Source organism: Drosophila bipectinata, chromosome 2L (assembly GCF_030179905.1).
Source record: "Drosophila bipectinata strain 14024-0381.07 chromosome 2L, DbipHiC1v2, whole genome shotgun sequence".
Taxonomy (NCBI): domain Eukaryota; kingdom Metazoa; phylum Arthropoda; class Insecta; order Diptera; family Drosophilidae; genus Drosophila; species Drosophila bipectinata.
The window spans coordinates 6197618-6209772 of record NC_091736.1 but is presented as its reverse complement, the minus strand read 5'-3'; the positions used below and the strand labels follow the sequence as shown (position 1 = coordinate 6209772).

The 12155-nt window shown below is 45.8% G+C and overlaps 2 protein-coding genes across 12 annotated transcripts in view; one reads left to right on the top strand and one right to left on the bottom strand.

The window, feature by feature from the left end:
* Nucleotides 1-12155, bottom strand: part of kis (chromodomain helicase DNA binding protein kismet) — a 35353-nt gene that overhangs the window by 14918 nt on the left and 8280 nt on the right. For 2 of the 11 annotated variants that reach the window (XM_017233345.3, XM_017233350.3), the window contains exons 4-12: nucleotides 11944-12121; nucleotides 10252-10339; nucleotides 9919-10057; nucleotides 8927-9194; nucleotides 8686-8775; nucleotides 7218-7424; nucleotides 6526-6674; nucleotides 5693-5868; nucleotides 4826-5236 (exon numbers count right to left, since the gene is read on the bottom strand). In XM_017233345.3, the coding sequence (XP_017088834.3) occupies nucleotides 4826-5236; nucleotides 5693-5868; nucleotides 6526-6674; nucleotides 7218-7424; nucleotides 8686-8775; nucleotides 8927-9194; nucleotides 9919-10057; nucleotides 10252-10339; nucleotides 11944-12121 (1706 nt within the window). Of the gene's footprint in view, nucleotides 1-4825; nucleotides 5237-5692; nucleotides 6675-7217; nucleotides 7425-8685; nucleotides 8776-8926; nucleotides 9195-9903; nucleotides 10058-10251; nucleotides 10340-11943; nucleotides 12122-12155 lie in introns of those variants that run through there. The other 9 variants (XM_017233341.3, XM_017233349.3, XM_017233347.3 and 6 more) reach the window with 6 other exon arrangements.
* On the top strand, nucleotides 10396-11948 carry LOC108119920 (cilia- and flagella-associated protein 263). The gene is made up of 2 exons (XM_017233362.3): nucleotides 10396-11067; nucleotides 11120-11948. The coding sequence occupies exons 1-2, from the start codon at nucleotides 10491-10493 to the stop codon at nucleotides 11866-11868; spliced, it is 1326 nt and encodes a 441-aa protein (XP_017088851.1). The 5' UTR covers nucleotides 10396-10490; the 3' UTR covers nucleotides 11869-11948.

Genomic DNA, 12155 nt, shown 5'->3' with positions numbered 1-12155 from the left:
AAGAAACACTCCTCACACACACACACACTACCACTAACAGGCACACAGTCACACCGCCACGCACACATGCGACCGACTCGACTCGGCAAGAGAGACTCAGACTTGAGAGGGCCCAGAGCCAAAGAGCGGTGAAAGAGGTGGGCAGAGGAGGTAGTAGAGCGGGAAACCAAACAATCGTGAGATTAAGCCAAAACGCCGTTTTGGGTGAATGTGAATATGAATGAGATGGGCACAAAAACCCAGAGACGTCCGGAGGAGGGGGGAGGTCGGAGCGGCGCGTCACTTGCAACTGGGGAGAGTCGTCGTCGTCGTCGTCGTCGCCGCCGGCGAGAGTCGCCAGTGAAAGAGAGGGCGCAGCGAGAGAGAGCGCCCGAGACTCAGGAGGCGGTAGAGAGCATTAAGAGTGGATGGACGAGTTGGAGCAGAAGGCAACGGCAGCATTGTGTCAACTGTGTAATGTAAGCAAAGAAGAAGTCATCGAGAGGGTAGGCTGCGGAGGAGGTGGGTGGGGGCAGCAACACACGGCAAAATCCGAATCAGAGGCAACAAAAAGAAAGGCAATGAAACAAATGTACCACAAAAACTGTTGACGACACATAGAGAGTAGCACAAAAGAGCGAACCAGGCCGCGATGCCGAGGGGGTAATGACAAACGCAGGACATCAAAAAAAAAATAAAAAATAAAAGGGATAACAGGAGCAGTACAGCGAGAAGAGGAAGAGCCACATGCTAAGCCATGGAAATGGATTAGGGCCGAGGAGCAGGTACCACCAAGTGCCCAAGTGCAATCCGCCATGAAATTACAGGTAAACCCTTATATCTTAAGCAGGAATCAATCACTCGGGAAACTGGATTATTTGGTCTATATCTAGCACTCTTTCTGAGAAGATTATCCTTCCAACTGTCATCTCTAAGATATACGATAGATCTTATATAAACCTCAAGCTCAACTGTATGATTCCATAGTTACCCCCCTCCCTCCCCAACTGACTTCGATTATTGACATTTTGCAATTGTTTAATTAATTCGACCTTTGGGCTATCTACATACGCTATCCACTCTAAAGACGGAAAGAGATGGATGGAGATTTCCGTGTGGAAGAGGGAGAGGCAGCCAAAAAGCCAGAGCGAAAGATGGAAGCAGGGCAAAAGTGCGATAAGCACGTAGCCAGAGCAAAAACGAAACGAGATTATTAATCAATCCGCAAGATACAGATGCAGATACCACACATGTGCATGCCTGTCTGCATGTGTGTGGATATCCATGAGTCCGTGTATCCACAATACAACCAAACAAAAACATGCATGAGTGAGCGCGCAATGCGAGTATAATCGCAGTATCGATGCAATGGCGACACATCCTCAGCTCCAGAAAATGCACTCACACTAGGTGAGTGGCATGTGGATGTAAGAAGAAGGCAAGATCGAGCCAAGGGAGTCTAATCGTAAATTTGACTAAACTAAATCGGGGAGAGGAAAAACAAGGCAGGTAGAAAAGGGCAGCTCTCATTGAGATTTAGACTCAGCGGGCTGACAAGCGAAGCCGAGCCTACGATATATTGATGGGCTGATGGACTGCTGGGCCATTCGGCATATTGGTAAGATGGCAGGGCAACTTTTTCCAATGTTTTACGACTGACAGGTGTGATGTGAAAAATGCGCCGACGCAGCAGCTGCAGCAGCAGACTCGAAATGCACTCGGATGGAAGAGCGAAAGAGTGAGTGTCAGTGACTGAGATGCGACGGGAACACGTGAGGCGCACGCGCACAGTGGGATAAAAATGCATAAATAATAAGGAAAATAAACATCAGAAAATAAAATTTAAAAAAAGTATAAAAAATAATAATAAATATTTTTATTATTATATAATCTAATATATGCAAATTATTTAATCTTAGAAAATATAAACTGCATTTTTTTTGTAATTATTTTTTACTTTTTTTATTACTTCCTCTTTATTATTTGCCCCATTGTACCTTGCAGCAGCCAAATGCTAATAAAATAATAAATCGAATGGCAACAGCAGCAGCCGAAGCAGCAGCAGCTACAACAGCAATAGCATAAAAAAGAGCAACCACAGCGGTCAGCAACAAAAGCTAAGCCAAAAGCATCCAACCAAGTCGAAGGTGGGCCCGAAGATGGTCGCAAAAAAGAATGGCAAACCTGCACAGACACACACATAGACACACACACGCATGAGAAAAGCCAACAACTCTAAGCTTGTGTTCTAAATACACGTTGCAAATAAATGCAAAAAGGAATCAACAAAACAAAGCGAAAAATGCTTTTAAGCTGCAGCGGCAGCACCAGCGGCAGCAACATAACGTGGAAAAATGAGAACGAATGAGCAAAGAAGATGGGGCTGGCTTGGAACAAGTAAAGATGGATGGGAGGAGTGGGGAGTGGGAGCTCAAATGAGCACAATTAGGCGGCTTTATCGAAAACTCGCGCTATGCGAAAGAAAAGGACAAGAATACCGAAACAGGAACAGGTCACCAGTCACCAGTTACCAGTGAGTGCCCCATCTCCAAGTCACATATTGCGCTCAATAATTCAGTTCGTGAGAGGCAGAAGCATAAGCAGAAGCAGAATAAGCATCTCCGCCTAAAGAGAGAGTGCCATCCGTGCTATGCCCTCCCCCCCTCCAAACCCAAGCCATTTGGGTGGGCGCACACGAAAAAAGAAAAAAAAAAAAATTAAACATTGGATAAATCCAGAAAATGTAAAATTACAAACACACATTGCTTGGGCGACAGAGACAGCGCGATGTAGAGCTACTCGCATGGAAAACTAATACATACATACATACATACATACATACGTACGGTAAGGCCCAAGTACAGCCAACGTAGCTAGGCAGCGGCAGTGGCAGAGTCAAACCAAACCAAACCTAAACCAAAACCACCCGATGATATCAAATGCCCAACAACAACAACAACATCAGGAGCAACAAATCCAAGTCGTCCACCAACGCCGCCACCTCTCTGCCGCAGTCGACGTCGCCGCAACAATCATCGTCACCAAAGGAAGGAACTTTACTTCGTCAATGCAACAACAACAACAACAAGAACAACAACTTGGCTTTGCTCTTCTTGCCACTGTTAGGTGGTGCTGCTTGTTCTTCTTCTTCTTTTTCGTATCCTTACTCCTGGCAGTTGGTAGTGTTGTGGGTTTGATTGATGGCGCGCTGCCACTGCCACTGCCGCTGCCTCTACCAGTGCTGATTCCCTAGCTTCCAGATACTCCAGATTATAAGCCACCTTAGCCAAAAATAGCTATCCAAAAAGAAACCACTTGAATGTATCTACAAACTCTTATAAAGATACTCGAATGTATCTTCCAATTGGGTTATCTTCTCAGACCAAGATACATTTGTATCTTTCAGCTTGCTTTCGAAGCATCTCTGATGGAAATGCGGCGAATCGAAGCGTCAGGTTGTGCAATTGACTCCGGTTCTTCTTCGTTTGGGGCTCATAATTTGACCCAAGCCTTTTGGCCAATACGCTGCGGATTCCACTGTGTTTTGCCTCCGCCACCACCACCTTGAGGCAGCAGGGGCAGCACAAAAAAAAAAGGCGAACCATACCCGAAGCAGAGGCAAGCAAACGAACGGTTTTGCACTAGGCTGCTGGGGGGCAGGGTGGTGGGCAAGTGGGTAGTTGGGTGGGGTGGAGGAATCATCGGCTTGGGTGTATTGCTGTTTTTGTTTCGGCCGCCGAGTGTGCAAAGTGGTTTGACATTTCCTTCGCTTTTGGCCGCTCATTCGCATTCGGAGGATTCGCGAGATGGCACGAGAATGAGATGAGATGTGTGGCAAGTACGAACCGAGACGAGATTGGGATGGCCAAGAGAATATAATCTCCAAATGCTCCACACTCTAAGTGTATATATGTATGTATGTATGTATGTATTTCTTTTATTTTGCATAAATTAAGCATAAGTGTATTTGTTATCGCTTCCCTGCTCTGCTCTATCGCTGCTCCTTTTTGGTGGTTTTCTCTTGCCGCTTTTGTTTGCCCATTCGTCCAGACACGCACACACACACATATACATTCGTTTAAAAAAAAGGGAGGATACACAATTGCAGGCCGAGTTGACAGACTCCCCTCCCCTCCCCCCGTCAATAGCACAGGTGACTTCACTTTTTATAGAGTCTCCGTTTCCACGTCTGATTTCCTCTGTTTTTCACACGATTTTCCATCCCCAGAAAACAGATTTATCGATAAAGTAGGTATTAGCGAATAAAAAAAAGGACGCTAGGATTATGTTTTGTAAAATAAAGAGTTATAGAGACCTATATAGAGGGTGGAATATGGCCCTTTCCTGGTTCATTCCCCCTCCCTCCCTGCATACAATAATAATTGCTAATCACACCAGATGGCGCCACAAATACTTGAAATATGTTCAATAATTGGCTTATTTTTGGATATATGTTAAATATTAGAAAACATGGCATTATAGACTCTATAGGTTAGTGGTTAGTTAGTTAGACTCATGCAGGTTAGTTAGTTAGTGTTGGGTGGTAAGTGGCTTTGTGTTCGTGTCTGTGTTTTTGGGTTAAAGTCTCTCATCGGGTGGAAGTTCCTGGTTCATGGTCTATTAGCGCCTCGGAAAGGGTGGTGGGCAGCTAGTGCTCCCTGGGTGGTGGTAGGTAGTTGGTTGGTTGGGTTGTCAAGGATTGATTTCATTCACTCACTCTCAGGGTGTGAGTGGGGGTTGATTCAAAGGGCAAGGGGTAGTCTCACAAGTGGTTATAATATTAGAAAAAAAGGGGTATATCTATATATATATATATGGTATATATGGGTACTCATCACTAGCGTACATTGTTCATGCTGACCAGGTACATGGCCAGCTTGTTGATGTCCAACTGGGCCAGCTGATTGACGTCGGTGGTGTTGAGGATGCTGAGCATCAGGCTGATGTCGGCGGCCGTGGGCATGGCCGGCATTCCCGACCCGGTCACAGAAACGGATCCACCCGCACCCTGTTGACTCTGTCCGGACGTGCTGCCAGATCCACCGGCAGCTGCCGCAGCCGCAGCAGCGGCGGCCGAAGTGCTAGCACCCTGCGATTGCATCAGGGCCTGGAGACTGCGACCGGTGGGATCCAGTTGGCCGGATGGGCCGGACGAGCCGGCACCGCCTGTGCCGCTCTGCAGCTGCATCTGCATGGACTGCAACGTGGGTGTGGTGGGCACGGACAGCGGCGGTGTCGATGATACCAGTGCCTGGAGCTGTGGGACAGATGGGACAAGTTGCAGTTGGAGAATGATAGGCTATGATCTGGATGGTGAGATCTTGATGGTGGGGGGGTGGTTATGGGTGATCCATAGTTTTGTTAATCAGCTGTTGGCTTCCATGGTTTTTGTTTCAAAATTTGCATTCTTCGTAATTCCGGCAAGATGATCGAATTCGGTTAGGTTCGGGAGCGACGTCTTTCGGTCCGGGTCCAGGTCATCTGTCCGTTCTAACTACGGTTACGGTTCGCAACTAACTACGGCCAACAGCTAAGCAACAAAACTACGTACGGACACTACGGCACACAATCTAACAAACAATTAACAGAAGACTATAAAGCTAGGCTCTTGATTCGGATTGGAGACTGGTCCTCCTGAGAAGCCCCCTTCAGGCTTGGGGGGTTAATCGGGGAATGAATGAATCCTATAGATTGGGAGCTCTCGAACACTCACCTTGGCCTTCTGCTGTTGCTTGAGCTCCTCCTTCTTGTAGTTCCTCTGGTAGGCGGTGATCACTCGTCGGAGTCGCGTGTTGAGGTCCTGCATCGACGGCCACATGGTGGTGGCATCCTCGACGGCCGCCACGGTGGGCGGGTAGCTGCCGGCCACGCTCTCCTCTTCGTCCAAGCCTAAATTTGAGTTGGAGTTAGCATTGTCGGTCGAGTTGGTTTGGCCTTTTAAATTAGCCGCTTTGGATGATGGATTATTGGTGGTAGTGGTGGTATTGGTGGTGGTGGTGGTATTGGTGGTGGTATTGGTAATGGTAGTGGTAGTAGTAGTGATGTTTGTGGTGGCATTGTTAGTGCATGATTCCGCTTTATCCTCCTCGGCCCGAGCAATGGCAGCGTCGTCTGTCTTGGTTTCCCCAGCAGGAGCAGCACCAGCAGTTGGCTCCTTGCTATCTTTTTGGTCCTTTTTGGTTTCTTTTGCTTTTTGATTTTGCTCCGATTCGTTGTCCGATTCATTGGAGGCACCAGTCTTGGCCTCCGCCTCCTGGCCATCTCCATCGACCTCACCCGGCGAACCGGAGGAGTCGGCCGGATCTCCGGAGCCAGAGGCTGAGACTGAGACTGCTGCATCGGTTGGTTCTGGTTCTGAGGTATCTGCCGATTCTGGAGCTTTGTCTGATGATGCGTCCTGCTGGGAGGCATCAACATCACTGCCATTGCCCGGCGATGGATTGGCTTTGGATTTGGATGAGGATTCGGATGGCAGCATCTCGTTGGATCCAGCTTTGGGTTGATTTTTGTCGCTGTTGGTTGCACATTCGCTGTTGGAACTCTTACCCGACGAACTGGGGCGCTCCGGGTCGAGGAGCGAGTCCTTGTTATCGCCCCCAGTCAGTTTAGTGGAGTCCGAGTCTTTGGTGGTGGTGGTGCCGTCGTCGTCCACCTCATCGCCATCGTCATGCTTTGAATTTGCGTCATCTTCGTTTCTGTTTGTTTTTACAAAAAAGAAAGAATTTATAAAATATATGACTTATAATCTTAACTATTTTAGAAGAAGGTGGTTCATTCATTAGGTGGTCTTCATGCTAAACGCAATTAAAACGTTCTGAAACATCGAGAGAATAAACTCACAACACTCGCACACACACTTTCAGCGCAATGATGGATGTTTATGTCTGATTCTTGAAATGGCAAGTGATCTACAGAGCTAGGATCTTAGGATCTTAGCATCTTAACTGACACTTGTGGGTGCGTGAGTGTGTGGGAATGGATATGTCCTTTAGTCTTCTAGACTTGGGTCTGATCTTGAGTCTGAATTACGTCCCTAGTTTTAGTACTTATGGGAGGCACAATGTTGATTAAATAATGGCTTTTTATGAATGAGTGCTAGCTCTGGGATTACATCCTGAATATATATATAAAGTCTTAATGAAATGAATGACACCTTTAAATGATTTACTTTACTATCCAGTACTAGTTTCACTTTCAACTGGATTTTTAATTATTTTTCTATTTTTTTTAAAACTTACATCGGCAAATTCGTGACGGCCAGATCGTCACCGGCACCGGCGCCCACATGGGTTACAAAGCACAGATTGGGATCGGCGCGCATCTGACGATACATTTCGCAGCCGTGCTTGTAGGTTCCGACCAACAGACTCTTATCACAACAAATGGGATTCCACCATGAGGATGGCACTTGATCTGGCGTTGGCGGCGGGCGAATGGGGAGCTCGCTACGATGATTCGATAACATTCGATAACGATTGTTTTTTTTGGTGGTGTTTTGGTGGATATTTTTGTTTTTTTTTTGGGGATTTTTTGCGAAAGAAATGCGCGAAAAAAGAAATGCGTTGGTTTAGTAAAAATTTTTATCAATTTTTTGGGTTATTAAAATTTTAGTTAAATTTTTTGTTCAATTTCGGTATGAGGTATAAAATAAAGAGAGAGTTAAATAAACAATTAAACCAAAAAGAAAATGAAAATCAAAAATATTAAATAGATATAATGAAATAAATAAATAATAATATTAATTGCCAATTTGCACTACAGATCGCTACAAATGCAGAAATTCAATACAAAATTCAACTAAAAATCTTGTTTCATCTTCTTTTTTTTTGTGGTTTTTGGTTTTTGGAATTTTGAATTCGATATTCGATAAATACAAAAATGAATTTTGTAAGTTGCATGTGGAATTTGGATTATTTATTGATAAGGTAGGGTATATGAGATATAGTAGCGTGGATTTCCCTATTCGCCAGCTTCTCATTGTTTCTTCTTCTCTTCTTGTGGAAATGGAGGATATTGTAATATAGCGTGCGTGCGAATAGCGAGCGAGCGAGAGCGAGCGATGATGGCGATCGATATCGGTAGTATGCTGGAGGGGTTTATACTATATATAGTACTGTTTCATAGGGACATTACCTTTCCAGATTCATATTCAGATTGAGTGCCAGCTGCTGCTTGGCTTTCGTACTGCTGCAGTTTTCGGTGGTTATACAATATATACGTACAGATATTCGCAAATCAATTATGAATTATATAGTTAATCGAATTTAATCGAATAATCGAATAAAAACAACAAACACAGCAATATAGAGAGAGAGAGATAGGAGGAGGTAATGTGCCGAGGATTAATTGGCAAAAGGATGATAGAGTATGTATGGAATGTTGATGTGAAAAATGTACAAATGTTAGAGGCAAGCGATCGAACGTACATAGATTACAGAGTTATAGAGATTATAGAGAGAAATCGAATAAAAGACAGTTTGCATTCCACCCGAACTTTGATTAAAAATAAATAATACTGTTTGCAAAAACAGCTCACAAATTGGCATAAATATTTATATAAAATAAAAATGATAATAAGAATAATTATAAAGAATATTGAAACACTCTTTTTGGCAATCAGTCAGTCAATCAATCAATCAACAACAACAAACAAAATGATCAATGAATGCCAAGTGTATTGCCGCCCACTCGGAGGGCCTTGCCTACCTGATGGGCGTGTTGTCCTTGATCTGCTGAACCAGATCCCCAATGACCTCGTGCTGGATGTAGTACAGCATCCTCACCCGCAGCAGAACTCTGTAAGGAATTAATGGAATTTCGAAATAAAAAATAGGAAAATAAAATATAAAAAATAGAGGAAGAAGAAAGAAGAGTTGTTGTTAGTTAATGCCCTGCATTTGGTTCTTGGGGGTTAAGCTTATAACAAATTCGATTCCACACGACTCACTTATTCGCGTGTCTGCCCAAGTGCTTCTTGTAGGCGCCCTCCAAGTACGCGTCCGCATCGTACTTCTCCTTCTTGCTCCAGTGATTCGGATCATGGATGCTGGTCGGATTGGTGACTGCTGCGGCCACGGCGCTGGCACTGATCCCGCCATCCTTATCGGAGCCATCCAGGGCGCTGGACTTGTGGGCGGGTGTGGTGTTGCCACTATTGCTACCCGATGCGGTGCCAGGACCAGTCGAATCCTTGTTCGACTTGCCACCATTACGTCCTGTAAGTCAACAAAATAGTCCCAAGGATATTAGTAGAATCTTATATATCTATGGGAGTTGCCCTCGGCTTGGGGTTTTGGGAAAGATTAGTTCCGAGAGCAACTCTATGAGAGTGCAATGTATGAGCAGATGAAGCTTATGATGGCTTTACTTGATTTTAAAGAATTTGGAGAAGAAACCCTTGCTGGTTCAGGCTCAGGGTTAGTTATGAAAGTTATGTGAACACCAATTTCTAAGCAAATGAATGAATATTGCGATATTGTATTATATTTAAACATAAAAACTATTAAAAGATAAGGATAAGGTAAAAGGCATACAATTGCATGGCAACATAACATACACACACTTTTTTTTTTTCGTCAAGTCTAGTTTTAAGCTCTAGTATGAGAGCTCCAATGTCCTCGTCCAAGTCACAGTCCAAATCGAGAGAGATTAAAGCAAGTCGGAAAAACTGGAGGCCATAGACCCAAACACTCTACACAAACAATGACTCATCGGTGGACTCATTTAAAGTACGAATACATTTACAGGATAATTTTGAGAAGAAAAACAAAAATAGTTAAGAAGGTAATGGTAGTCCAGAGCCCCTTAGAAGTAGTGTGTAGAAGACTTTGTACAAAAGATTTGGATTCTTTTGGTGGAATTTCAAGAAACTCTCTACGTCCGTGCAGCAGTTGGGGTGTGCGTGAATGTAGCGTTTTACCATACCTTTGGCGTTCCTACCTCGTGGCACCAAGTTGTGTAGGCCACTATGATCCCTGCTGATCTTCTGCACCTCCCCGTCCTCGGTGGGCGTTATCAGGTCCCAGATGAACGTCTTGATCTTCTCGTCGCCCTTGTACACTTGCAGGCAATATAGCAGCTGTAAGGGTTTGTTTTAAAAATTAAATTAGTAGATATTCTAGCTAAGAATGTATCTTGTATCTATAGTTTTGAGTTTCAGCAAGTTGAGAAGATAGTTTTTACTCAGCGGAAACCTAAAGTTTCCTCAATATTAGCATGGTTGGTCATCACTAAGAAGAGACTTGGGAGAAAGTCCTCCTGACTGTAACTTACGATAATGCGGGCACAGTCCTCGATGTCGATATCGCGCCAGCCACGCTTGAATTGTCCCAACTCCAGGAGCTCCGACCAACGACCCCATCTGGAAAAAAGGAAAGAAATTGTATTTAAAATGAAGTTTAATCTAGTCACCCTTCAGACTTAGTAATAGAATAATATAAATTCCATAAACAAAAACGCCACAAGTACTATCATTTGTTGTTAAAAAAAAATTAGAATCCTAGCCAGAAACCATGTCGGAACACAGCATGAGAGAAACCATTAGCCGCCGCTCATTGCGCTCCATGAAGTCGCGGGTGAGCAAGTCGGCCTTCTTCGAGTACACCCCCCCACAGGAAGTGGACATTGTGGCCATCATCTACAAGTTCTACTTGGAGGACTTTCGCAACTTCTCCGAGGAGGAAAAGGAGAGTCGCCTGGCCGGCCTTGATGCCCTGGACATGCTGCGCACCGTCGAGCAGGTGCACAACGATGTGGCCACCCTGCGGCTGGAGAATCACATTATGGTCGAGTTTCTGGAGAAGAATGATCCCAAGTTGCTGTTGGGATTGAGGCAGCGACGCACTTCCATCCTGCGGAGGCTCCAAACGAAGCGGAATTCGGGCAGCCACGTGGCCAGCAGTCGGCACTCGAGCTCCAAGCGTTCGATTCCCATGTCTGTGAACCAGCTGGTGGGCCTGGGATCTGCCGGAGTCCTCACGGAGAAGCGTCGCGGCATGGACTACAAGCTGAACTTTAAGGCCAAGGCGGAGATGGCCGAGAAAAGAGCGGCCGAGGTGGAGAAGCGGGTTTCGGACATCGAAAGGAATGGTAAGGTTTCTGAAAGGATTATGGGGGATGCTACTAAGGATTATCTTCATAGCCATGACGGAGGTGAAGCAGCTTCGGGCCAAAATTGAAGAGCTGCGATATCGCAGTGAGGAAACCATTGAAACGGAAAACAACTTCATGCTGCACTTCATGCGGGACGAGAACGACATTGCCTTCCTGGAGTCGGCCACTGAGCGGCAGATCGAGCGGAAGCTACGGAAGTTCACCACCAACTGGTTCAAGAACGCTCGAGCTCTGCTGGGCACCATGAAGCTGACCATCGTCTCGCTGCAGGAAACCTGCCAGCAGCATCGCGCCGACCTGATCACAAAGTCTGATCTCAGCGGCATCCTAACAGCTGTGGACTTTGAAAAGCTGATCATCAAGCGCACGGAGCTGGTCAACCAGCTGGAGGAGAAGAACATCCACATGGCGGGCCTGAAGGGAGTCACCGGCAAGACATCGCTGGCCATGACAGAGGAGAAGCAGGCCATGATGAACCTGGAGGCCGAGATGCGCAATGTCTTGAACCGAACCGAGGAGGTGACCCGAGCCATTGTCAAGCTGGAGAAGGAGGTGGCCCAGGTACAGGCGCACAACGCCAAGGACTATGTGACTCTGGACGAACTAAAGGCCCAGCTGCAGGAGTACGAGGCACCCAGCGTCAGCGAGTACATCGAGCGCAAGGAGGAGGCGCACAACCTCGAGAAGGAGGAGAAGATGCTCCAGCGCAAGATCTACATCCTGAACATGAAGCTCAACAATGCCATACGCAGGCGCAACCGCATGCAGGAATACTAAAGGAACCTAAACTTTAAAAAAATATTAAATCATATATTTTGTGTTTGAAGCCGAATAAAGTTATGAAGAACTCACCCAAAGGATAGCAGTCCCTTCTCCACCTTGAAGCACTCAGACTTGGCCCAGTTGCCATACTGGATCTCCTCCAGTCCCAGAGCGGCCAGGGCATCGCGTTCTCGTGGAATGTACTCATCGTGGCCCTTCTTCTCGCGATTGCGATCTCGCTTCTCCTTGCGGCGACGGGAACGGAGACCTGAGGGATTAAGAGGCATTAGATCTTGTCCAAG

Bases quoted from the DNA above. Each gene is read 5' to 3' on its own strand.
- LOC108119920 (XM_017233362.3), top strand. From the start codon at position 10,491: ATGTCGGAACACAGCATGAGAGAAACCATTAGCCGCCGCTCATTGCGC. The intron at 11,068-11,119 runs GTAAGGTTTCTG...TTATCTTCATAG, and splicing joins TTCGGACATCGAAAGGAATG to CCATGACGGAGGTGAAGCAG.